Source organism: Neovison vison, chromosome 8 (genome assembly GCF_020171115.1).
Source record: "Neovison vison isolate M4711 chromosome 8, ASM_NN_V1, whole genome shotgun sequence".
Lineage (NCBI taxonomy): Eukaryota > Metazoa > Chordata > Mammalia > Carnivora > Mustelidae > Neogale > Neogale vison.
The window spans coordinates 31,087,840-31,114,434 of NC_058098.1; the positions used below are offsets into that span (position 1 = coordinate 31,087,840).

General features: G+C 41.2%; 2 protein-coding genes across 2 annotated transcripts; both read right to left on the reverse strand.

The window, feature by feature from the left end:
- Positions 1–1,826: 1,826 nt before the first annotated feature.
- Positions 1,827–14,230, reverse strand: TMEM230 (transmembrane protein 230). Its single transcript, XM_044263411.1, has 4 exons — positions 14,104–14,230; positions 11,816–11,936; positions 10,378–10,500; positions 1,827–2,908 (listed from the first exon to the last, which is right to left on the reverse strand). The coding sequence occupies exons 2-4, from the start codon at positions 11,912–11,914 to the stop codon at positions 2,768–2,770; spliced, it is 363 nt and encodes a 120-aa protein (XP_044119346.1). The 5' UTR covers positions 11,915–11,936; positions 14,104–14,230; the 3' UTR covers positions 1,827–2,767.
- A 510-nt stretch (positions 14,231–14,740) lies between these two features.
- PCNA (proliferating cell nuclear antigen) lies at positions 14,741–22,030 on the reverse strand. The gene is made up of 6 exons (XM_044263412.1): positions 21,635–22,030; positions 20,509–20,606; positions 20,284–20,351; positions 19,369–19,563; positions 16,103–16,226; positions 14,741–16,019 (listed from the first exon to the last, which is right to left on the reverse strand). The coding sequence occupies exons 1-6, from the start codon at positions 21,853–21,855 to the stop codon at positions 15,940–15,942; spliced, it is 786 nt and encodes a 261-aa protein (XP_044119347.1). The 5' UTR covers positions 21,856–22,030; the 3' UTR covers positions 14,741–15,939.
- Between the last annotated feature and the right edge of the window lie 4,565 nt (positions 22,031–26,595).

Consider the following 26,595-nt stretch of genomic DNA (forward strand, 5'->3'; position numbering starts at 1 on the left):
AGAAACTTAAGTGCCCACAAACACTGTGCTAGACTTTGTGGAACTCTGAGACACTCTTGCCCTTAATGAAAACAACTAGTGGGTTGGGCACACAAGCAAGCAGTGGTGAGGACTGTGGTGACCTGGAGAATTCCGCTCAAAGCTGCTTTACTACCTTGTTTCAGTTGGTTGTAGCCTCTCAGGAAGGAAGAAAAATCTAGCGATTTTTTTTTTTTTAAGATTTTTTATTTATTCATTTGACAGACAGAGATCACAAGTAGGCAGAGAGGCAGGCAGAGAGAGAGGGAGGAGGAAGCAGGCTTCCCGCTGAACAGAGAGCCTGATGCGGGACTCGATCCCAGGACCCTGAGATCATGACCTGAGCCGAAGGCAGCGGCTTAACCCACTGAGCCACCCAGGCAACCAAATCTAGCGATTTTTAAAGAAAATCCCCAAATCAAAACGTGAACCTTTCCATTTTGAAAAACAAAATGCAGGCCAACATGTGTTCACTAGTTTGCAACCTCTGCTCCTCACTGACCATGCTCAGTTTTTCCTGTTATGTCCTTAGCACCTCACAAAACCTGGCAGGAAGGAACATGCACACTGACCAGGCGAAGCTTATCCAGGGGGAACGAGTCTGAATCTCCATCACAGTAGAACAGCTGATGCAACTGGGGAGGATTTTTAGCCTTGGAAATGACAAGAGGCCCGAGAGTTGTTGCACAAATAAGAAAATCTTTATGGGCGCCTGAGTGGCTCAGTTATTAAGCATCTGCCTTCTGCTCAGGTCATGACCCCAGCATCCTGGAATCGATCCTGGGATGGAGGCCCACACTGGGCTCCCTACTTGGTAGGAAGTCTGCTTCTCTCTCCCCCAGTACCCCTGCTTGTGTTCTCTCTTTCTCTGTGTCTCGCTCTGTCAAATAAATAAATAAGATCTTAAAAAAAAAAAAAAAAAAAAAGGACCAAATAATTTGGTTTGGCCAAAATCTTCTGGTCTGATCTTTGCTTTACAAACAGTTCCCATGATGGGAGCCTGGGTGGCTCAGCTGGTTAAGACACTGCCTTTGGCTCAGGTCATATCATGGAGTCCCAGATCAACAAGACCCAGGATGGAGTCCAGCATCAGGCTCCCCGCTCAGCAGGGAGTCTGCTTCTCCCTCTGACCCTCCCCTCTCTTGTGCTTTCTCACTCTCTCAAATAAATAAATAAAATTAATCTTTAAAAACAAAACAAAACAGTTCCCAGTATAAAGCTTTATCGATCTCTTTACAACTCCAGTGTCAAGGCCCAGGAGCTTCAATTAGAGTACTGGCCTCCCCACACTCCTCTCCCATTACCAAATGCACCTAACTTCAGAGGTTGCTTCACATCACACCCCTCTGTCCCTCATTTCCCGAGTGCTAGTTTTTTCCCCATATGCACTCACTCTGTGAGTAATGTCATCCAGCTTTTAGATATTGTCCCAACAATGACTCCCTAATTTCTATCCCTGGCCTAAATTATCTCCTGAACTCCAGATCCACAGTTTGCAATTGCCTACTAAACAGTTTCATGTGGATGCAGAGTACGCATCTACAATTTAACACATCCAAAAATGAACTTACCTCCCCCAATAAACTTGCTCTACCCACAGCCCTCCAAATCTCAGTTGATGGCCCTTCCAGGCTTCTAGTTGCCCATGTCCATAAGCTCAAAATAAAAGGATGACTGAAAAGCAGTCTGACCCACAAGGCCCATTATCTAAAAAGTTAGGTGGTCCTGGGTACTGGGATCAAAGATACCATATAATCATTAAAATGTTTTCTGAAATATACTTGAAATTAACTCACTGGAAGTCTAGGTTTAGATTTTGACATTTTAATTTCTTTTGAATATGTTACTTTGTGCAAGCTAGGAACCAGAATCAAACTAAGGCAGTCTAGTCCATCTAGGGATCCAGGCTGAGTCTTGCAATCTTCAGCAGAATGACATCATAATGCAAGATGCTAACAACAGATTTATAATCTCTAAATAACAACCACTTATCTACATTTTTTTTCCTTAGGAAACAGCCAAAATCCAGTCCTTAAAGGCATGATATACAGAACATCTTGATCTACAAAGAACAGAATAAACCATATTTTATGCTGGCCAGCTTACTGGTGGCTGACCAAGGACTGGTGAACAGAGGGGTGTTTACCTTCTAGGAACTTGCTCTGAGACTTAAAAAAGTCCTGGCTACTGTTAATAAGAAAGCAAGTAAAAAATATTACAGATGCACCTACACTGACATTTGATTTACCAAGGTCTTCCACTAGAACACAAAGTGAGAGATGAGTGTAGGGGTAAGCTACTTAGATGTTTTCAAAATAAATTACTAGTAACATGAAATTTGACATATTAAATTCTTCCATTTGCTACCAGAACTGACAATGAGGACTATTTAAAACAAATGCTGAACTCTAACAAGGGTGACAGCAGTAACATTCTGCACTACACAAGAACCTCCTGCTTTCCTACATCATTAACACTGCTACTCTTCCAAGATACACATTCATGTGGAAAAACTTATCAGCTTTTGCCAGAGCCAGGAGATGAAAAACAGAGCATGTCCTAATTAGTTAATTTGTAATTGTAAGCTCAGTTGACATCTTGAGGATGGACCCGTAAAATCTGGCCATTCTTTTGTTTAACATCTGCAAACTGCAGAATGCCTTAGCCCTTTGCCAGTATCTACTCAGTATCTTAAAGCTGGTCTCAGTCCCATCTGTGACTCTTCTCCTCAGGGTTGAGGGTGGGTTAGCTAGTCATCAAAATCTGGAATGTCATCATAGGAGTAACCCCGGTAGCCTTTGGATGCATAGTAGGCGATGCGCAGGTGGTAAAATCCTGGCAGGAACACCAGGATGCCAATGATCAGGACGGGAACGGCCCGGTCTGCCCCCTAGTGGCAGAAGGAGGCAAACACATTAGTACCATACAAACGATCACTTAAAATAAAACAAAGCCATAGGTTCATTCCATACATCAGTATTTTACACTCTTCAGAGTATTTTCCTTTGGATAGTATGCTACCAATGGAACAGGTATACATCTCTTTTCCTCCTTATTATAAAATTCAGAAAAACTACAAAGCACTAAATATTATAAACAAATTGTCCATCTGCATCCACAGATAGTTCCCTTATTTCCTTCTGTTCTCCATTCTAGTTTCTAGTTGTGAACACACCATACTCTGTGCCTTGTTTTAGTCTCTTAATATAACAAGCAATTGCCAAGGTCTTATGAAAAGTTCTGCACTGGGGGTGGGAGACAGGCAAAATGGGTGAAGATAGTCAGAAGGTACAAATTTCCATTCACAAAATAAGTTCTGGAGATGCAGTGTACAACATGGTGATTATAGCTAAAAACACTGTATTGTGTATTATTAGCAAGTTGCTGAGAGTAGATCTTAAAAGTTCTTGTCACAAGGAAAAAAACTATGTGTGGTGATGGATGCTAACTAGACTTATTGTGATCATTTCCCAAAATATACTATACTGAATCATGTTGTACACCTGAAACTAACACATTATGTCAACTAATGGTGTCTACCATTCCACTGTAATGGATGCACCACAATTTTACTTAACCATGCCCCACCGACTGTTGGATACTTTGGTTGTCTCTCACTTTTTGTAACTGTACAGGATAACACAATAAACTTCTTTTTCTTAGCCTTTCAGATTCTTTCTTTAGTGTATATTCCCATAATCACAATTCACAGGTTAAAGAGGAAGAAATGGTGTTTAGTGTAGGGCTTCAACTATTTGGGGAGTTCCAGGAGGGCAGGGACTTTTGTTCATCCCTAGATCACCACCTGCCCCCAACATACAAATAAATATATTAAATGAATGAATCCACTCTTATAAAATTGCTCTGCCTTATTTTTAGGTACAGTTTTAAATGTTTATACAGTTAGGCTTATCCTCCTTTTCCTTTGTGATCTTTTTCCCATTAATTTTTTTTCTTTTTATTAACATATAATGTGTTACTTGCTTCAGGGGTACAGGTCTGTGAATCATCAGGCTTACACATTTCACAGCATTCACCATAGCACATACCCTCCCCAATGTCCATAATCGTCACACTATCCCTTCCCTCAACCCCCGAGCAACCCTCAGTTTGTTTCCTGAGATTAAGAGTCTCTTATGGTTTGTCTCCCTCCCTGGTCCCTTTTTGTTTCATTTTTTTTCCCTCCCGAACCCCTAAGAACTCCCTCACTCTCCCTTTCAAATTCCTTGTATCAGAAAGATCGTATGGTAATTGTTTTTCTCTGATTGACTTATTTCACTTAACATAATAACCTGTAGTTCCATCCACGTTGTTGCAAATGTCAGGATTTCATGATTTTTTTAAAATAAATTATTTTTTAAATTAACATATAATGTATTATTAGCTCCAGGGGGATTTTGCAGTTTTTGATGGCTGCATAGTATTCCATTGTATATCTATACCATATCTTCTTTACCCATTTATCTGTTGATGGACATCTAGGTTCTTTCCATAGTTTGGCTACTGTGGACGTTGTTGCTATAAACATTTGGGTGCATGTGCCCTTCAGATCACTACATTTGTATCTTTAGGGCAAATACCCAGTAGTGTGATTGCTGAGTCATAGGGTAGCTCTATTTTCAACTTTTTGAGGAAGCTTGCTCTGTTTTCCAGAGTGGCTACACCAGCTTGCATTCCTACCAACAGTGTAGGAGGGTTCCCCTTTTTCCACATCCTCGCCAACATATGTCATTTCCTGATTTGTGAATTTTAGCCATTCTGACTGGTGTGAGGTGGTATCTCACTGTGGTTCTGATTTGTATTTCCTTGATGCCAAGTGATGTTGAGCACTTTTTCATGTCTCTGTTGGCCATTTGGATGTCTTCTTTCAGAAATGTCTGTTCATGCTTCTGCCCATTTCTTGACTGGAATATCTGTTCTTTGGGTGTTGAGTTTGATAGTTCTTTACAGATTCTGGATACTAGCCCTTTATCTGATAGGTCATTTTTCCCATTAATTTTAAGTCTTCCCTCAGCTAAGGATTTAAACCCAGTCTAAAAATCTTTTTTTTTTTTTTTTTAATTTATTTGTCAGAGAGAGCAGGCACTTGCGCACAACCGGGGGAGTGACAGGCAGAGGGAGAAGCAGGCTCCCTGGTGAGCAAGGAGCTCAATGTGGGACTCAATTACAGGACCCTGGGATCATGACCTGAGCCGAAGGCAGATACTTAACCGAGCCACCCAAGTGTCCCTAAAAATCTCCTTTTAACATGGCTAGTTACACAATGTATACTGGTAGATTATCTACTCAATATAATTTTGACTGTGTCGTTCAAATATTAGTATTTACCTCATATAAGACAGTAAAAACTAAGTGAGGTAATACGTGTAAAGCAAGGAGCCTCAGCTGACACAATGACTCAATAAATCCCAGCTTAAAACCAAGGAAAAAAAACAAAACAAAACAAGGAAAGAGAACTTGAAGGGGCTCTCTCAGCCTAAAGATGGGACTACGTGAACATCACAGAAACAATAACAGTCTACAACTCTCACAACTGACATACTTGGTGCTATTTCTGTTATCTTATTTTACATTTTCTGCTTTCCTTCTTCTTTTTTTCTTTTGCAAGATATTGACTGTACATCCTTAGTAGGATTAAAGAACTGCAAAGGAAATCTATAGTGCATTTAGCCTTCCTATACTTAACATTAACACTCACGCTGGAGGGGCGCCTGGGTGGCTCAGTGGGTTAAGCCGTTGCCTTCGGCTCAGGTCATGATCTCAGGGTCCTGGGATCGAGTCCCGCATCGGGCTCTCTGCTCGGCAGGGAGCCTGCTTCCCTCTCTCTCTCTCTCTCTCTCTGCCTGCCTCTCCATCTACTTGTGATTTCTCTCTGTCAAATAAATAAATAAAATCTTTAAAAAAAAAAAAAACACTCACGCTGGAATTTTTTTTTTTTAAAGACGTTATTTATTTATATTTGTCAGAAAGACAGAGAGAGACAGAGAGTGAGCACAAGGAGCAGCAGACAAAGGGAGCTGAGCCAGGAGCCCGATGTGGGACTCAATCCCAGGACCCTGGGATCATAATCTGAGTCAAAGGCAGCTGCTTAACTGACTGAGCCATGCAGGCATCCCTGCTATCTTATTTTTTTAAAGATTTATTTATTTGACAGAGAGAGAGAAAAAGAGAGCGTGCACGTGCACACACATGAGCAAGCTGGGAGTGGGGTAGAGCACAGAGGGTCAAGTAGACTCCACACTGAGCATGGAGCCCAACATGGGGCTCAATCTCACAACTATGAGATCATGACCTAACCTGAAACCAAGAGTCAGAGGCTCAATGGACTGAGCCACCCACGTGCTACCCGCAATATTATTTTAAAGCTACTATATGTATAACATAGAATAAGGCAAATAAGTAATGACATCACTATCATAGGGTAGATATACCCATACAATATCAAAGAAATTAAGCTCTAATTAAATTAACTCTAATCTTAAATTTGCACTGAAAACTGTTTTCTAAAAGATACCTATTTCTTAGGGTGCCTGGGTGGCTCAGTGGGTGAAAGTCTCTGCTTTCGGCTCAGGGCATGATCTCAGAGTCCTGGGATCGAGCCCCACATCAGGCTCTCTGCTCAGCAGGGAGCCTGCTTCCCTTCCCCTCTCTCTGCTTGCCTCTTTGCCTACTTGTGATCTCTGTCAAATAAATAAATAAAATCTTTAAAAAAAAAAAAAGATACCTATTTCTTTTTTTTTTTTTTTTTTAAATTTTATTTATTTATTTGAGAGAGAGAGACAGTGAGAGAGAGCATGAGCGAGGAGATGGTCAGAGAGCGAAGCAGACTCCCCATGGAGCTGGGAGCCCGATGTGGGACTCGATCCCGGGACTCCAGGATCACGCCCTGAGCCGAAGGCAGTCGTCCAACCAACTGAGCCACCCAGGCGTCCCAAGATACCTATTTCTTGATTCCATTGCTGAAAAGGTCTAGAAACAATCAAAACTGAAGCATGAGCACCACTAATGCCCAGTCTGTGATCTCTCTAAATCTACTTCCTAGGGGCGCCTGGGTGGCTCAGTGGGTTAAAGCCTCTGCCTTCAGCTCAGGTCATGATCCCAGAGTCCTGGGATCGAGCCCCATATCAGACTCTCTGCTCAGCAGGGAGCCTGCTTCTACCTCTCTCTCTGTCTGCCTCTGCCTACTTGTGATCTCTCTCTCTGTCAAATAAATAAATAAAATATTTTTTAAAAAAAATAAATAAATCTACTTCCTATACAGAAACCAAGGCTCAGGCGCCTGAATGGCTCAGTTGGTTGGGCGACTGCCTTCAGCTTGGGTCATGATCCCGGGGTCCTGGGATCGAGTCCTGCATTGGGCTCCCTGCTCCATGGGGAGTCTGCTCCCTCTGACCTTCTCCCCTTTCATGCTTTCTCACTGTCTCTCTCTCTCAAATAAATAAATAAAATCTTAAAAGAAAACAAAAAAGAACACCAAGGCTCTTTGGAGAAATAGTTGTTTACAAGTTAGGAGACAGGAAATATATAGCTGGGCCTGGGATAATTTCCTGTGCCAGAAAGCAAGAAAGCTATCAAAGGCTACGTAGGCCATGTTTAAAAGATAAAGAAGTAACATGAAGGAGTTCTACTGACCAAACATGGAACAGTTTAGATACTAAAAAGAATATGGGGGACACTTGTGCGGCTCAGTTGGCTAAGCATCTGACTCTTGATGTCAGGGTTTTAGGATTTTGAGTTCAAGCCCCGCACTGGGTTCCACACTGTGTATGGAGTCTTCTCAAAAAAAAAAAAAAAGAATATGGACTGTGATTGATTGAAACACAAATATGTAGGGGCGCCTGGGTGGCTCAGTGGGTTAAGCCACTGCCTTTGGCTCAGGTCATGATCTCGGGGTCCTGGGATCGAGTCCTGCATCGGGCTCTCTGCTCAGCAGGGAGCCTGCTTCCCTCTCTCTCTCTCTCTCTGCACCTGCCTCTCTGTCTACTTGTGATCTCTCTCTGTCAAATAAATAAAATCTTAAAAAAAAAAAAGAAACACAAATATGTAAAAGAAAAAATAGAAGTTTATACTGATACCATTCTCTGAGTACCTTTTGCGGTTTTGAGGTTGCTAGGTGTATTTTTATAAAAGTTGTGAAGCAGAAAAACATTTTTCCTACCTTCACTATACGCATTATATTTTGGGGTAAACAGATGGTAGATTTGAGAAAGACCTTTACAGCAGAATTTCAGCTAATGAACGCAGAAAATGACAGAACTGCATTCACTAGTATAAATGGTAATGGGGAAATTTATAATAAATGAATTAGGCTGAAGGCACTTAAACCCAGCAATCTACTTTATTATCAACTAAAAGCAGGATAACCATTACATGCCTCCTAATGTAATACCACAATTTGGTTCTCAAATTGTGGTTTATGGACCACCAGCATTACCTGGGAACTTGTTAGAAATGCAGATTCTCACAACCCACCTACAGAACTGGAATCTCTGAGAATGGAACTAAGGAATCTGTGTGTTAACAAGTCTGCCAGATTATTCTGATGAACATCGAAGTTTCAGAACCAACCTGCCATAGCAAATACACAGCACCTCCCATGAAATATACTTTCTAAAACAAAACTAACCTGAATCTAATCAAGTCTCTAAATCTAACAAAAATATGAAGATCAAAGATATTAATACAGCATCTGTAAACTTATATAAAAACTGTTACAGATGCATACCGAAGATGCACACTTGAGAATACCAGCAAAATAGAGGTGCCTGGGTGACTCAGTTGGTTAAGCATCAGTCTCTTGATTTCATCAGCTCAGGGCTGTGATATTGGGCTCCACGCTGGCTGTGGAGCCCGCTTAGGATTCTCATTCTCTCTCTCTCTCCCTCTGCCCTCCACCCCACCACCGCTCCCATGCGCCCTCTCTCTCTCAAAATAAAAAAGAATACCAGCAAAATATAAATCTGGTATTTGGTTTCCTACACAGGAAAAAAAAAGTTGGGGGGAATACATGAAGCAAAATGTTTGTAACTGTTGATGAATGGGAGACACGCAGGGGTTTAATACATTATTTCATTTACTTCTGTTTTTGAAGTATCTGTAATAAAAAGTGAAAAAAAAACTCCAAACCAAACTTATTAGTGATTCTCTTAATTAACATCTTTATCCTTATTTATAAAGCAGTCTTTTATAAACCATACAAGGTAAAACGATATTTGCTGCATGTGGATCTCACCTCCACTCTCAATATTTGTAATTAACAGAATCCTCTGGGACTGATACCTCATACTGCAATGAAAGTTAACTGAATGGGGCATCTCGGTGGCTCAGTGCGTTAAAGCCTCTGCTTTCAGCTCAGGTTGTGATCCCAGTGTCCTAGGATCGGGTCCCGCATCGGGCTCTCTGCTTGTCAGGGAGCCTGCTTCCACCTCTCTCTCTATCTGCCTGCCTCTCTGCCTACTTGTGATCTCTGTCAAATAAATAAATAAAATCTTAAAAAAAAAAAAAAAAAGAAAGTTAACTGAAGGCACAGTCCTGAAGTTAGATGTTCAAACAAAGACTGCACCAAGTAAGCATCTGGTGACCACATAGTAATTTTAAGTAGGTAAGACCAATGGCAAATCAGATTCACTTCTTAAAAACCATATGCAGCGATTTTATTGCTACAATGCTACTATTCTCAATTTCTATAATGTCCACAGTTTTTCAAATGTTGGCTATGTTCCCTCTGCAGGACAATATGACCATGACTTGTGATCATTATTAGTTCAGATCAACTTGGGCACTATTAGCACATGTATACAGCCCAAGAAAAAGAACCACCAAACACCCCTTTAGGTAATAAAGATAACATTCTGAAGCTCAACAAGAACTCCAACCAAACCCAATGTAGTAAGGATCAGACTCAAGAGTCACAAGTCCTGGCATGGTCAGTGGCCCCAGACCTATACAAGCCTCACTGCTTCTTCCCACACATGGAACGTCTATGGCACTGCAAAATTATAACAACACATTCTACTCTGGGTACAGCCTTTATCAATCAGAAATCCTCAATGCTAGGCTCAAGTTTGCTGTTCCAAACTGTGACAGTGGGAAGACTGCTTGACATCTCAGAAGGAAAATGTGTCACACACACACACACACACACACACACACACACACACACATACCTCATAGAAACTGGGACAAGCATGTTGTTGCTCAAAAAAAGAAACGTATGTTTTGTTACCAGAGAACAAAATCTAAAAGAAAACTCTCTTCTTCTTTCTGCTGGAAACTCCTGTACTAGATATGAATATAAAACAGAGCCCAGGCTCACACTTTAAGGATTTCATGCACACCCCCACAAACTCTTCAGCTTACCCCTTTGCTGATATAGCCAGCCAGCAGGAGGGAACCTATGATTATGAGAAAGGCCCCAATCAAAAACAGCACTGTCGCAAGCGCAATGGCCTTATACGGGATCTTGGGAGGACTCTTCTTAAACTGGAAGAAAAACAAACAAAATACATAGCATTATGAAAATACCAGGACTGAAACACTTTAAAGCAAGGAGGATAATAAGAACCAATGTGGTTGGTTTGTGTGTCTTGAAGGAAGTCCTACTACCCACTAGAGCTCTGGGAAAGAAAGGCAAGGGACAAACAGGAGGTGAAGCTCTAATTACTGCTCTAACAGCCACTCGGAGGAGTCCCAGCAGAATGTTACTCTTCCTACTTCTAATTTTATTCCATATACCACTCACCATAAGAAATTACTTTCTCACAAAAACAGAAGATACTTTATGGTCATTCACTGATTAGATATTAGATACTTATTATGTGCCTGGCACATGGAAGGCTGTACTAATCTCTAGGGATTCAAGAGGAACATCGTGATCTGGAGAAGTAAACAAAACAAGTGACTTCTGGCATTCAAAGTTAAGTGAGCATACAAAGGTTTTAGAAACAGCTTTTTCTCAAGCATTAGTTGCCCACCCCAGGGATCAAGTAACCTGACTTGTTAATAAGTTCTATTCAAAGTTAAGATTCAGACACAAGCTTTCTGAGGTTTGCCTCATTTCTGTATCTGACCTAATGGGCTAGAAGATTCTCAGATGTGCTTTTAAAAAACAAAACTTCTATCCTTCAAGTATGGGTCCAAAGAGTGCAAAGAGTCATTGATTTGTTTATATTTAAAGAGATGGGTTCCTGCCTCTTCCTCCTTGGCCCTGGTTCCACCTAAACCATTCCAAGGGAAAGTGGGCAGAAGGAAATATGCTACATCATTAAGTATTTTATAAATAACGAATCAGGGTAGGATACAAACTTAACAAATATTAAATATTCTGTTTTACTTACTGTTTGCCAAAAGAATACCTTTAATAAATTGGATCTCATGACATCAGGAAAGAAGGAAGATTCCCACAATCTGTTGGCTTTAGCAGTTAGTTTCTCCCTTAAAAGATGAACTGGCTTTGACTAAAGTGTAAATGAACCAATGACAAAGTCCTTAAAAAAAATTCTACTTAACAAAACACAATCTGAGTATTTTCCAGAAAAACTAAATAAAATTTGTAACTACTGGGCTTTGGTGTTACAACTAAAAATTCTTAGAAATGAACAATGTTTATATTGGTTTGAAACTGCTCTACCAAGGCCCCTCCTTCTGCAAACTATGGCTGAAAGGGTCTCAGAGATAACTGTCCTTCTTGCTGCTGCTTCTAATCCCCAGAGACAGCAAAACCTCCACCTAGAAGGTCTTCCTGCTAACTCAACAGAAACGGAGCCAGCCAGTCTCATTAATTCCCTTCTGCATTTACCTGAAGGTCAATGTAGCCATCGTCTGTGCTGGAGAGCCTTGAGTATTTCACTTTACTACTGGGGATTCCAGTAGCCAGGTTGGTACGAGACGGCATCATAACACACTGACACAGCTACAGTCTGAAGACAAAGAAAACTGTCATTATATGCCACTGACCACAGTGTGTTACATATATTAGAATTTGGGTTAAAATGTCATACTAAGCAACTGGCAATTCACGACCCACTGCACTTAAAATCTGGTATTTCCTTTGACAAAGTGAAAACATTCTCCTTATGTACCTTCTCTGGCTTGTCCTGGTAGAATGAAAGTCAAGACACTGACCAAAAAACAGACCTCATGTTTATCTTCTCACCAATATTCCTGTGCCTCCTAATTTTTTCAAACCCTCCACACAGAGCAGGTGGAAGAGTGGTGACTTAAATACAAGTCTGACACCAAAGTCCACATTTTCAGTCATTCTGCTATAGTACTGCCTGGCCCCTGTCCCTGCTTCAGGAAAAAGCAAGAGGAGCATAAGCTCAAATGATTCTTACCTGCCAGGGAGGGATATGGAATACACTCACATTAAGCATTTTGTTGATTCTCCCTAATGGGTATCATTCTTTTATTTATTTTTATTTTTAAATTTAATTTTATTTAATTTTGAAAAGATTTTATTTATTTATTTGTTAGAGGGAGAGGGCACAAGCAGGGGAAGCAGCAGGCAGAGGAAGAAGCAGGCTCCCCACTGAGCAAGGAGCCCCATGTGGGATTTGATCCTAAGATCCTGAGATCACCAAACAAAGCCCAGCAGAAGGCCGACACTTAAAGGACTGAGGCACCCAGGCATCCGGTATCATTCTTTTAATGCAAAAAAATCTGCAGAGCCTCCAGTAAATTTGACTATCAGCACTACCACTACTGGTAATCAGCACTGTACCAGTGCCAATTTGTCTGCCTCTCTGCCCCACCCCAAGCACTGAAAGTAGTGATTTCATTTTCCAGATTACTTCTATAGCCACCTAAAAAAATTAAAAATAAAAATAAAACTTGTTTTTTGTGCAAAATATTCAAAACCAACTTCAGTAATGAAATCATGGCTATTTTGTCACTAGTTTAAGAGGGAGTAGATAAGATAAAAAAACAATGACATTTAAGTCAGAAAACATTTGTAATTTGATACAATAGACAAATCTATTTTGACTGTGGAGCTATTTCTAAAGGTGACATGGATCTGTAAAGAGAAAATTAAGTATCTCACAATAAGGGCACCATTAAAAAAAAACAATCCAGAAACCATAAAGACTTTGTCTTCCTCTGGTATGACACTTTGTAAACAATCATCATTATAATAATGTTGGTTAATAATTACCCACACTTAGATACCAGGTACTAGTCAAAGTGCTTTTTATATACTTTATCCCAATTATTAATGAGCTGTTTTAAGTGGCCAAGAGTCAACCTAAAATACTATGTATAATAAAAATGCTAAAATAACTAGCAATATGATGGAATTGGTGCTAAATGTGAATGTCCCTTTATAGCAATTATATAACAGTGCAGAAATCAAGTACTGGATCCAGTATGCTAATTTATAGGCTTTTCTGAAGTTAGCTCAAACTGCATCGAATACCAGGTTTTTAAGTGTTGCGATCCCGATTACATGATAACCTAAATTAATTCTACAAAATTTAAAGGCCAAACTACCGGTATGTGGGAGTTTGAGGGCATTTAATCACTTGTGATTTCTATCGTCTAAAAGACGATAAATAAAGTTTACGGACTCAGCTTTACCTATTCACACACCCGCATCAAAATAAGAAAGCGAAGGGTGTGAGGGAGAGGGGCGACGAATGCTTACTGGTAGCAAAGAGTAAGAATTCTGCAAAAGGAAGGAAAAACATAAACCGAAGTTTTCAGAGTACCATTCAAGTTCCCCAAATATATATATATATTTTTTAAACCGGTTCCACCGCAACTTTCAAACTCCCCGAGCCCGCCGGGGCTGCGAGGCTTTAAAAGCATCAGTAAAACCCTCAGCGCAGTGCCTAGCATTATGCGCCTCCACACACACTATCTTCCTGCCCGTCTCCAGACCTAGCCAGGAAGACAAATAAAAACCGACGCGAATTTAGACGGAAACAAACAAAACCGGTTTCTGGGAAGAGGCCAGCGGTGGCCCAGGCTGGTGAACGCTCCACACCCAGGGCGCGAAGCTAGATTTCGGCAGGGAGCGCAGTCTCGGCCCCGCCGGGCGCCTGAGGGGGGCGCTTCTGTTCCCACCCCGCCGAACACACGCCTTACCGGAGCCCCGCGCCAGGCCGCCCGCGTGCCGACAGCTCGCTCACGGTTGGCAGCAGAAGCGCCTGAGGCCTCATGGCCCGCCTCACCTAACTGCCACCCCTCAGCTGCCCCCCTTGACGCCGGAAGTGGCCCGCTGAACGGCGGCGTACCGGAAGTGGCGTCACCGGGAGCGACCTCTCTCAGTCCCCTTTCCGGAGCTTCTGTTTCCGCCTTGCGCTAGTGGTAGCGTACTGCGGGCGGTATGGGCGGCGGGAGTCGCTGTGGCCTGGGTTTGTTGCCAGGCACCTCCACTGGGTTGTGAAGGTGTCCAGGATGACCACTCCCGGAGTCCCAGTCAGACTCCGGGTGAACCGGCTACCTGTTTCTTTCCCTGATCCCTCGGGCAGTGTTGGAAGCTGAGTGGCACCAACGGGAGACAGAAGCGGACATTGAAGCTTGCGGATGACTGGAGCTGGCAGGTCTATTCAGTGCCCATGGCTGTAGCCCTTCTCGTGGGCGCGCCGCGGTCTCTGCATCAATACCCCACCACTACTCTTGCGTGGCCCCACATTCCTGTATTTCAGTTTCCCGCTCCTCGACATCAGGCCTGGACCAAGTAAGAAGCCCGCCCACAAGGGACATTTTGCAGCACATGAAGCTTTGTAAATGTCAGATTTATTAAAGTATAATTTACATACAATAAAGTACAATTGGATGAGTTTGACAAGTGCATACAGTCTTGGAACCATCACCGGTCTATATTAAAGTTACATCATTCCCAAAACTTCCATCAGGCCCCTTTGCAGCCAATATCCTTCCCTGCCCCCAGGCACACAGAAGGTAATTACTAGTTACCTACTGGGTATAGTGGGTTATACCTCCAGTAACCAGAACTCAGTCCAGGTACTACAACAAAGGAACCAGTCGTTTAAACCATCAAGCACAGAACACACCAGGAATAAAGGACTTTAATAAAGCGATTCTCAGTATGTGCTATGCCAGTTAGGCACAATTAGTAGGAACATTTAAACAATCTGTTTCACAACTGCTAGGATTAAGTCCCAAAAAAGGCTACTTATACTAGAAAAATTATTTTTGCACAATCATATTGCTTGGCCCCTATCACAGATCTACTAAATCTTTCAAGATTCATTTAAAAGGCTCCCTAGGCTAAAGAAACACTGCCCTATAACAGTGCTAGTCTTCTAAAGCCACACAGCTTTGGGTACATAAAGCTGGAAAAAAAGTGTTAGTTTTTGCTAACAAAATTGACAAAATAGCAAAATATATAGGTCTACTCTCCTGTTTATATCTTGAACTCAAGTTAGAAGAATACCAAAATAAGTTTGACAAATGAATCCCCCAAAATATCTTGTCACCTACTGTAGTTGGAATACTTTTTATTGCTATATCAAATGTATTTTTATCAGGCTGCTCTAGACTAGAAAAATAAGCACATTTATATGAAATGGTAGCTTGAACTGAATTCCCCAGGATACTTGCAACAGTCATGGTCCAAATGAAGGCACTGTCTTGTTATGTTTTAAATTCAAAAAACTTTTATTTAAATTGAAAAAAATTCTCAAAACTGCATTTAGAATCAAAGCCCTTTTGTTATGAATACACAAGTATTTTTAGGTAAGACAGAAATATTTCTAGGTTAACAAGACCAAATTTGACTTTGGATTTTATTCTTTAAACAAATTGTAAAGAATGAAGGAAAAAATAGGTTATTTACAGAAAATATCTACATATGTACTCAAGAGGTACAAATTTGGTGACGAACTTAGTACATGCCGGCATCTCAGAAGCAGTTCTTAAAGAGCTTAACTTTATTTTCTTGGATTTTAAGAACACCTAAGATCCTTCTTCATCCTCGATCTTGGGAGCCAAATAGTACTTTAAATGTCCCATGTCGGCAATTTTATACTCTACAACTGAAAGAAGACAGGAACACAATTATTGAGAAGTACCACATATACCATCTACAAAACAAGATTCAACAAACCAATTATCTTACCAAGGGGTACATCTGCAGACATACTGAGGGTTACTGTAGGAGAGAGCGGAGTGGCTTTTGTAAAGAAGTTCAGGTATCTCAGTGCAAAAGTTAGCTGAACTGGCTCATTCATCTCTATAGTAACCTGAGAGAAAACAGAAAGAGTAACCATATTGAAAAACATCAAGAAATTGCAGTCCATTAGTTTAGAATATATTTCTAAAGATTTATTTATTATTGGGGCGCCTGGGTGGCTCAGTGGGTTAAGCCTCTGCCTCCGGCTCGGGTCATGATCTCAGGGTCCTGGGATCAAGTCCCCCATTGGGCTCTCTGCTCAGCGGGGAGCCTGCTTCCCCCCCCTCTCTCAGCCTGCCTCTCTGCCTACTTGTGATCTCTGTCAAATAAATAAATAAAATTAAAAAAAAAAAAAAAAAAAGATTTATTAGAGACAGCGTGGGTGCAAGCAAGACCTTGAGTGCAGGGAGAGGCAGAGGCAGAGATTCCAGGCTGAATGCTGAGCCCAAGCAGGGCTTGTTCCATGAGATCATGATCTGAGCTGAAACCAAGAGTCGGATGCTTAACTGACTGAGCCACCCAGGCACCCCTAGAATATATCTTTAAAAACAAAACAAAAAAACCCTTACTGGTTTACTTTGGAGAGCGATATGAAACTAATTTTGAGGACTGGTAAATAAAGCAAAAGAATCAAGTATTTAGTCTGTCTTCCCATATGAACTGTAGCTCAGGTAAACAAAATTATGTGGTAAGAGAAAACTTCTCTTTATGGGAATGTTTCTAATAAATAAATCAGCTAATAAAAGGAGGAATGAAATGTATTAATACAACTCTAACCTAATGATTCTAAACAATTATTATGGCTGCTAAGAAAATGCAGACACCTCATACCTACAAGGGGTATACATACAAGCATCTGTAAAGTATTCTTATTCTCTCACTCCCCAAACAAAGAAAACACCGAATATCAAGCCTCTAGTGCTGTAACTACCAGTTTATAGGAAATATAGGTTAGAGAAGAATATTAATTGACATAAGGGATACAATAGGCAAAACCCAGATTCAGGAAAACTCAATGACAAAGGACTTGCCTCAACAAATTGTAATGGAGAGGGGGAATAAAGAAATTGAATGGAAAACCAATGGATTAAAAGAATTTGAGGGCCTATCAATGAACTAGTGTACAGAGCATATTAAAATTTTGATTCAGGGGCGCCTGGGTGGCTCAGTGGATTAAGCCGCTGCCTTCGGCTCAGGTCATGATCTCGGTGTCCTGGGATCGAGCCCCGCATCGGGCTCTTTGCTTGGCGGGAGCCTGCTTCTCTCTCTCTCTCTCTCTGCCTGCTTGTGATCTTTCTCTCTGTCAAATAAATAAATAAAATCTTTAAAAAAAAAAAAAAAGGGGGCGCCTGGGTGGCTCAGTGGCTTAAGCCTCTGCCTTCGGCTCAGGTCATGATCCCAGGGTCCTGGGGTCGAGTCCCGCGTCGGGCTCTCTGCTCAGCAGGGAGCCTGGTTCCCTTCCTCTCTCTCTGCCTGCCTCTCGGCCTACTTGTGATCTCTCTCTGTCAAATAAATAAATAAAATTTAAAAAAAAAAAAAAAAATCTCCCATCCTCTTTAAAAAAAAAAAAAAAATTTATTCAAACAACTTCTGAAATAACCAAGGAAATAGGAAAACACTGAAAAATTCCTTAATACCAAATAATGTCAGGGGCGCTCAGCCCAGGTCATGATCCCAGGGTCCTGGGATCGAGCCCCACATTGGGCTCTGCTCCATGGGGAGCCTCTCTGCCTACTTGTGATGTGTCAAATAAATAAAATATTTAAAAAAAAAAAAAAACAAATAATGTCATAAACACTCACATTTCAGATACAAAAATACTTACAGAAAAACTAATCTGAGATTAAAAAAAATAATCCAGAAAGGCAGGGAAGGTACCATGTAATTTAGCAGAGATAATACAGAATTAGCCCCTGAACTTTTGCTAGTAATATTTTTAAGTCTTCATTTAAACTGAGGGTTGAGGGCGCCTGGGTGGCTCAGTGGGTTAAGCCTCTGCCTTCAGCTCAGGTCATGATCCCAGGGTCCTGGGATGGAGCCCCACATTGGGCTTCCCCCTCTCTCTCTGCCTGCCTCTCTGCCTACTTGTGATCTCTCTCTGTCAAATAAATAAAGTATTTAAAAAATAAATAAAATAAACTGAGGGCTGAATACTCATGCAAGGAACTAAAATATCTAATAATTACTATAAACATAAAATGTCACACACTATGGTAAGCACTTTGAATGTTACCACATTTAAGCCTAATAATCCTAAGAAGTTAGAACCTTAAATTGTCCTTCATTTACAGAATTAACAGATGTTTTTTCAAAGGCTAGTAAGGCTTTAAAAAAAAAAATACAATTACATGGGCGCCTGGGTGGCTCAGTGGGTTAAGCCGCTTCCTTCGGCTCGGGACATGATCTCGGGGTCCTGGGATTGAGTCCCGCATCGGGCTCTCTGCTCAGCGGGGAGCCTGCTTCCTCCTCCTTCTCTCTCTACCTGCCTCTCTGCCTACTTGTGATCTCTCTCTGTCAAATAAATAAATAAAATCTTAAAAAAAAAAAAATACAATTACAAAATATTTGTTTATAAATATTCTTCTTAAAAAAAAGCACATGATTTTCTAGGAAAACCTTAATTTAAGGATGTTTAGTAATTAGAGTGTTCTTTGTCCCTAAATGGAGGTTCTCTAGGCCCCCTACTGGGCCTACATTGTTGAAACTTAAATATAAAGATTACATAAGAGCTCCTAACAGGTTAATTTTTACCTCCAACTAGATCCTCTGTTGAGTTGCAATTACCTTGCTATGGACTGAACGTCTGTGTTCCCAAAAAGTTCCTGTTAAAACCAAATCCCCAAGTGATGGTACCTGGAGGTAGGGCCTCTGGGAGGTGCTTAGTGCTAGTACCCTTCTAAAAGAGACCCGAGAGCTCCTCTGACCCTTCTATTGGGCAAGAAGCCCACTGTCTGAACCAAGAAGCAGGTCCTCACCAGACACTGAATCTGCCAGATTTCCAGCCTCTACAACTGTCAGAAATAGATTTCAGTTGTTTATAAGTCATTGTCTACCAGTATTTTGCTATAGTAGCCTGAACAGACTAAGGCACAATCTATTGTTAAGAAGGGTTACCATTCTCAGAAGAAGAAGAAGAAGGAGGAGGAGGAGGAAGAGGAGGAGAAGGGTTACCATACTCTTCAGAGTATTTTGTTAGTTAAGAAACTACTTACAGCTTCCTCCTCCTTATCGACATTACTTGTTTGTGACAACTTAATATTTCCATTTCCTAGTTCTCCACTTGCAGAAAATTTCACTCCATCTTTTGCACAGGAAATTACAACAGCATCTCCAATATGACTGAGATCTCGGCATATACGTGCAAATTCACCAGAAGGCATCTTTACTACACAGCTATACTCTTGTTCCTAATAAAATAAAATAAAAGTTCATCTGCTGGAAATTAAAAATTCTCCTTTTCTGAAGACTCTGCATCTAGACAAAAATTCAGAATTTAAGACTTCCTGATTACTTTGAAATATCACTCATTGTGCAATTTCATAACATACTCTAAACCTCGAAAAGCAAATGTAGATATAAAACAAGTATGTCATAATAATTATACTTAGAAAACTAAAATAAGAGTTTAAACCTTTAATGATAAATGTACTATTCAAGGAAAAGAGCCTTCCCCATCACCCTCCAGGGCTAAATCAAGAGGACATTAGGGCATGGCATACAAATGATGATGTGTATGCAAACAGGCCAAACTGCTTACCAAAACAAAATAAGAAAACAAGACACTAAGGATTTTAAACATCTTAACTCTCCTTTTATGTTGACAAACCCAACCTTAATGAATTTCTGCTAACACAGCCTTAAAGTCTACTCTTGGGAGGAAAAAAAAAGTATGGAGGTTAATGCTAATATACATTTGGAAGCAATCAATTCAACAAGATTCAATTTAGAGTACTGTAGTTTAATGAAAATTACAAATGTCAGTCTAAATACTAAATCCCTACTTTGGAACATGTACAGCAAATATACAGAAGTTCCATTAGGAATTGGGCTTTAAACTGTATTATTAACACTCTCTTATGTAACTATCATGCCCTGTGTACAGTACACTCAGAAACTTTGATACTCACTGGAATTCCAAGTTGTTCAACATCTAAATCCATTAGTTTCATTTCATAGTCTGAAACCTTTTCTTGATCTACCAAAAGAAAGCAGATTGAAGAGAAGCATTTAAGTTTATAACTATGATGCTAAGTTCTACAATCATCACATTTTCTTAAATTTCTCACAACTCTTGAGATACACATTGCATTTAAATTTCCCCTAGTATAACTTAGTTGAAGGGTATGACTTACTTGGAGCTTCAAATACTAGGGCCAGGGTGTCCGCATTATCTTCAGCCCTTAGTGTAATGATGTCCTCATTGCCAGCGCATTTCAGTATTTTGGACATGCTAGAATACAGAAGACACAGGATTTAAAATCCACACAATGTTCTCAAGATCGATTTCTGACTCAAAAGAAGGAGTTGCTATTTTTACCAGGGCTGTCAGAGGAACTGGGTATGTTAGGTAAACTGATATGGCCATTTTGTAATGCAATTTAGCAGTATTTATATTTTAGCAAGCACACACCCTATCACGAGCAGTTTCACTTCTGGAATATCAACAAAAGAGCAGTATTTTACGACCTGCACGTCCCTTTGGTGGGTGAAGCCAATTATTCGGTTGTGACGATCAAGAAAAATGATGGAGGATCCCCATCTAAACTAACACTCCATGTAGTCGGGTAAAGTATTTCTCACAAACATTGAGATTTTTTTTTAAAGATTTTATTTATTTATTTGACAGACAGAGATCACAAGTAGACAGAGAAGCAGGCAGAGAGAGAGAGAGAGAGAGAGGAAAGCAGGCTCCCTGGACCCTGAGATCACGACCTGAGCCGAAGGCAGGGGCTTAACCCACTGAGCCACCCAGGTGCCCCAAGATTTAAACATGTTTATGTACTAGACAAGTAGCGATCAAAACTTTGGAAGCCCCTGCCCTGGAAAAACTTTAAGTCATGACCTCAGGGTGCTCAATGCAACTTTATAATAATAAAAGACCAGAATCGACCGACTCTCCGTCCCCAGGTAGGGTGACAGAACTGGTCAATCAGGCCAAAGGTCTCTCGCCCAAGGCCGCGAGCACTTAATGCCCCAAGAGCTGTGCAACTCTCTTCCTGGCATTTCGAAGAAGCCCGTCATTTTCCCGCCACCACCCGCTTTGTGACTTTGGCGCGGAAAGTGCCGGTTCGCGCGGCTGCCAGCGCGGGCTTTCCGAACCGCGCGCTCCGCTAGGTCCCGCCCCTCGGCGTCGCAGGCCAATGAGTTGGCGCGGGTCGCCTGTGCCGGCCAATGAGGGCCTAGCTCGCCGGCGCTCCCGCCAAGAGCCGGAGGTGGGGGTGCACGAAGAGCCCGGCTCTCCGCCACCCTGGGGCTCACCTGGTGAGGTTCACACCCATGGCCAAGTTGCGGTCGCAGCGGTACGTGTCGAAGCCCTCGGAGCGCAGGGTGAGCTGCACCAGGGAGACGTGGGAGGAATCCATGCTCTGCAGGTTGACGCCGCTCGAGCTTATGTCCCAGCAGGCCTCATTGATGAGATCCTTTAGCGCCTCCAGCACCTTCTTCAGGATGGAGCCCTGGACCAGGCGCGCCTCGAACATGCTGGCAGAGTCACAACGACGCAGCTACAGGCGGAGATAAAGAGGAAGTTGTTCCCGGCTTGGGCGTCACTGGGTAAGAGCGAGCCGGCGAACGCAGGAGCTCACGACTGAGAGCCAAGACGATCACAACCAGCTCGAGGCGCCTGCGACGGTTTAATAGCGCCGCCTCTGCGAGCGCGCGCTCTCCGCCTCTGCGCCGCGTGTGGATACGTCACCACGCTGCCCCGCCCATTGCCTGTCGGAGAGACTCCAGGGCCAATAGTGGCCCTGATCTGCATGTAGCCCGCCCTCTCTGAACATCCATTGGAGAGTTAGACCCAGGGGCGGGGCAGGAGCGTGGCGCCTCCGCCTTCTTTTTTACCTAGTTCTGCGAACCCCGACGCTAAACAAGTCTAGGCATGTGAAGGCCTGACAGGGGTTCTGGGTCTTATTAGAGTTTTGTGCTGCCTGCTCAACCTCCCTCTTCTGGAAGACCAAGAAAGTGAAAATGAACCGCAAATCCAACCTAGCAGGAGGAAGACGCCTTGCAGCTTCAGTACAGCTGTTTTAAATGTGCGTTTTACTTTTGCTGTTAACGGAAGTGATGTGCTCCTAAAAGTCAGACGATGCAGAGGTGTGCAGTTACGATTAGAGAATTACCATGCCCCTTCCTCGCCCGCACGCACCCCAAGCTCTTGTTACTTACTGTAGACAACTTTCTAAGCATTTTTTTCTCTACAAATACATTTAAAAGAAAAACAAAATGAGTTTATACCAGAAACACTTCTACAATGTATACTTAATAAGCTTATGTTTTAATTTTATGTCACATACCACCTCTATATCATCACTTCTTAAAACGATGGAATTGTATCCTATGCATGTAGCCAAACTTGCCAATTTCTTGTAATTACAAACACCTTTGGGTACTTAGTTGATTTTTGTGAGATCGACTCCTTGCAGTGGCATACCCATTAAAGTTTTGATAAATGTTACTAAATTGACCGCTGAAAGATTGCAATTTGCCTAAGCCTGTGGACATGCTCATTTCTCCATGTTTTCCTAGCTATAGATACTAGCAATTTATTAACATAGAATGTATTATTAGTTTCGGAGTTCAGATCTGTGATTCTTCAATCTTACACAATTCACAGTTCTCGCCATAGCATATATCCTCCCCAGTGTCCATCACCCTGGCACCCAGTCCCTCCCATGCCTCTCCCCTCCAACAACCCTCAGTTTGTTATTTGCTGAGACCAAGAGTCCCTTAAGGTTTTTTTCTTGTCTGGTTTTGTCTTGTTTCATTTTTCCGTCCTTTCCCCTATGCAATCTTGTTTTAAAATCTATGCTTATTTGTGTGAAAATTCCAATTTGCACATTAAAATATTGTTACAGGGGGCACCTGGGTTGTTGGTTAAACATCTGCCTTCCCCTGGGGTCCTGGAATGGAGCTCCACAGGCAGGCTTTATTTAGCTCAGCAGGGAGTCTGCTTCTATCTCTCCTCCCTCTTCCCCTCCCCCTGCTCATGGTCTCTCTCTAAAATAAATTTAAAAAAATCTTTAAAAAAAAGGATTACAGGGTTATGAGTGGCTGCCTTCAGCTCAGGTCATGATCTCAGGGTCCTGGGATGGAGTCTAGCATCGGCTCCCAGCTCCGTCTGCGTCTCACTTGTGCTCTCTCTCTCTGTCACATAAATAAAAATTGTTACAGGTTGGATATCTTTTATATATATATACATATATATACTTTTAAAGATTTTTTATTTATTTATTTGACAGACAGAGATCACAAGTAGGCAGAGAAGCAGGCAGAGAGAGAGGAGGAAGCAGGTTCCCTGCTGAGCAGAGAGCCTAATGTGGGGCATGATCCCAGGACCCTGGGATCATGACCTGAGCTGAAGGCAGAGGCTTTAACCCACTGAGCCACCCAGGTGCCGCCTTTCATATATATATATATATATATATATATATATATATTTTTTTTTAAGATTCTTGACCATTGTATATTTTTATCTTTTCCCTTAAACTCTTTTTCCTATTGATTGCAAGGAGCACTTTATATATTAAGCATTTCTCTATTATGTTTATTCCCCCCACCCCATTTTGCTATTTTCCTTTTACTTTGGTTATAGCATTTCCCTTTAATTGTGTTTGCTATCTTATCTTGGTCTGTAGAATTAGTTTTTCTATGGTGTATCTCGATATAGATTTAGTTTTATTTATGCTGTCCAGGGAGTTTAGTTTCCCAAATCAGAAGATTTATGTATTGTATCAAGTCTGGAATATTCTCAATTATTAGTTTCAAATATTGCCTTTCCCTACTCTAGTCTCTCCCTCTGACAATTCAAATGGATGAATGTATTTAGCTGAAAGTAAGATAACTTTACCGTAAGATACACCATTGTTTTATGTAGCACAAGAAAAGAAAGGTTGAACCATCACACAATGCTATATCATTTAGAATTCCTACTTTTTTTTAAAGATTTTATTTATTTATTTGAGAGAGGTGAGAGAGACAGAGAGAGAGAGAGAGAGAGAGCACGTGCACAAGTGGATAAAGGGCAGAGGGAGAAACAGACTCCCTGTGGAGCAGGGAGCCGGATATGGGGCTTGATACTGGAACTCCAGGATCATGACCTGAGCTGAAGGCAGAGGCTTAACCAACTGAACGACCCAGATGCCCCTAGAATTTCCACTTTGTAATTATTGAAAGAACTTTTAGATTAGGGCCCCTGGGTGGCTCAGTGGATTAAAGCCTCTGCCTTCGGCTCAGGCCATGATCCCAGGGTCTGGGATTGAGTCCTGCATCAGGCTCTGTGCTCGAGCCTGCTTCTTCCTCTCTCTCTGCCTGCCTCTCTGCCTACTTGGGATCTCTGTCAAATAAACAAAATCTTAAAAAAAAAAAAAAAGAACTTTTAGATCATTTAAAATATTTGTATCATATATTATTCTTCTGCATACAGAAGCATATAATCAAGATGAATTAAGGTATTCTTTTTTTTTTTTTTTAAAGATTTTATTTATTTACTTGACAGAGAGAGATCACAAGTAGGCAGAGAGGCAGGCAGACAGAGAGAGGAGGAAGCAGGCTCCTTGCTGAGCAGACAGCCTGATGCGGGACTCGATCCCAGGACCCTGAGATCAGGACCTGAGCTGAAGGCAGCGGCTTAACCCACTGAGCCACCCAGGCGCCCCTGAATTAAGGTATTCTTAATATTTCTCCACATTCAGTCTTTCACAGTTGCTGATACTGCGGTTTCCATATGCTAGCATACCCTTATCACAGGTGTTGATGCAGCATTCTCAAAAGTGCTACACTCTTGTCCCTGGAATCTTTTCCAAGTCTGTGCCACCCATTTGTAAATTAAAAAAAATTTTTTTTTTAAGTTTTTAAAGTCAATTTAAACAAAACAAGAAAGCAGTACACCCATTTCTCCCACTCCCACCCCTCACCCCTGGTAACCACCTATCTGTTCTCAAGTTTTTTTGTTTTTGTTTCAGTTAGAGGCTCCACACAAAGATCTTGTGCTATTTGTCTTTCTCTGTGTGATTTACTCATTTAGGGTAATGCCCTCAAGATGCAGCCATATTGTTGCAAATGGCAAAATTCCATCCTTTTTTGTGGGTAAATAATATTCTGGTGTATATGTGTGTGTATTACATTTCTGTATCCATTCATTCATCAATGGACACTTAGATTGTCTATACCTTGACTAGTGTAAATAAAGCTGCAGTGAATGTGCAGATATATATCTATATATAGATATAGATATATCTTTTCAAGTTAGTGTTTTCATTTTCTCTGGATTAATATCCAGAAGTAGAACTGCTGGATTACATGGTAGTTCTATTTTTAATATTTTGAGGAACTTCCATAGTTTTACATTGTCATTATACCCATTTACATTCCCACCAATAGCGCACGTGTTCCCTTTATTCATCTCCTTGCCAACACTTTTTTTTTCTTTTTTTGATAATAGGTGTGAGATGATATTTCATTGTGGTTTTGATTTGCATCTCCCTGATGGTTAATGATGTTGAGCCTATTTTTATATGCCTGCTGGCCATCTGCATGTCTTCTTTGGAAAAATGTCTATTCAAACTTTTTGCCCAATTTTAAAATTGAATTGTTTGATTTTGTTATTGTGTAAGATTAGCCCCTTATCCTTTACATGCTTTGCATTTATTTCCTCCCACTCAGTAGGTTGCCTTTTCATTTTGTTGATGGTTTCCCATTGGTAAATTTTGATGTGGGTGCTTTCTTGCCTTATGTATGATCAACTATCCTTTGCATACATTTTAATATCAAAACATAATAGGTTTATCCATTAGTGAGTATTTTCCTTTCTTAGTTCTCTTAGAGTCTTCATTCCTTTGCAAAAATACGGAATTTGTTCACTCCAGAGAGGAACATTTGCTTCACTAACAACAAATATACACTTGGCTACTCTGTTTCTTTGCTTTTTGCTTACATAATTACATTTTGGTCTAATGCCAGATCTAAGTATAATTACTTTTTTTTTTTTTAAGATTTTATTTATTTATTTGACAGAGAGAGATCACAAGTAGACAGAGAGGAAGGCAGAGAGAGAGAGAGAGAAGCAGGCCCCCTGTTGAGCAGAGAGGCCGATGCGGCACTCAATCCCAGGACCCTGAGATCATGACCTGAACCAAAGGCAGCGGCTTAACCCACTGAGCCACCCAGGCGCCCTAAGTGTAATGAAGGCCATTTTTTTTTAAATTTTTTTTTAAGATTTTTTC

What these genes read in the sequence shown, in the direction of transcription:
- TMEM230 (XM_044263411.1), bottom strand. Translation starts at nt 11,914, where the DNA reads ATGATGCCGTCTCGTACCAACCTGGCTACTGGAATCCCCAGTAGTAAA. An exon ending in ATGGCTACATTGACCTTCAG is followed by an intron (nt 10,501 to 11,815) that starts GTAAATGCAGAA and finishes TTTTTCTTCCAG; the next exon opens with TTTAAGAAGAGTCCTCCCAA. An exon ending in CTGGCTATATCAGCAAAGGG is followed by an intron (nt 2,909 to 10,377) that starts GTAAGCTGAAGA and finishes TTCTGCCACTAG; the next exon opens with GGGGCAGACCGGGCCGTTCC.
- PCNA (XM_044263412.1), bottom strand. Translation starts at nt 21,855, where the DNA reads ATGTTCGAGGCGCGCCTGGTCCAGGGCTCCATCCTGAAGAAGGTGCTG. An exon ending in ATGGGTGTGAACCTCACCAG is followed by an intron (nt 20,607 to 21,634) that starts GTGAGCCCCAGG and finishes TCTGTATTCTAG; the next exon opens with CATGTCCAAAATACTGAAAT. An exon ending in TCGATAAGGAGGAGGAAGCT is followed by an intron (nt 16,227 to 19,368) that starts GTAAGTAGTTTC and finishes GTTTTCTCTCAG; the next exon opens with GTTACTATAGAGATGAATGA.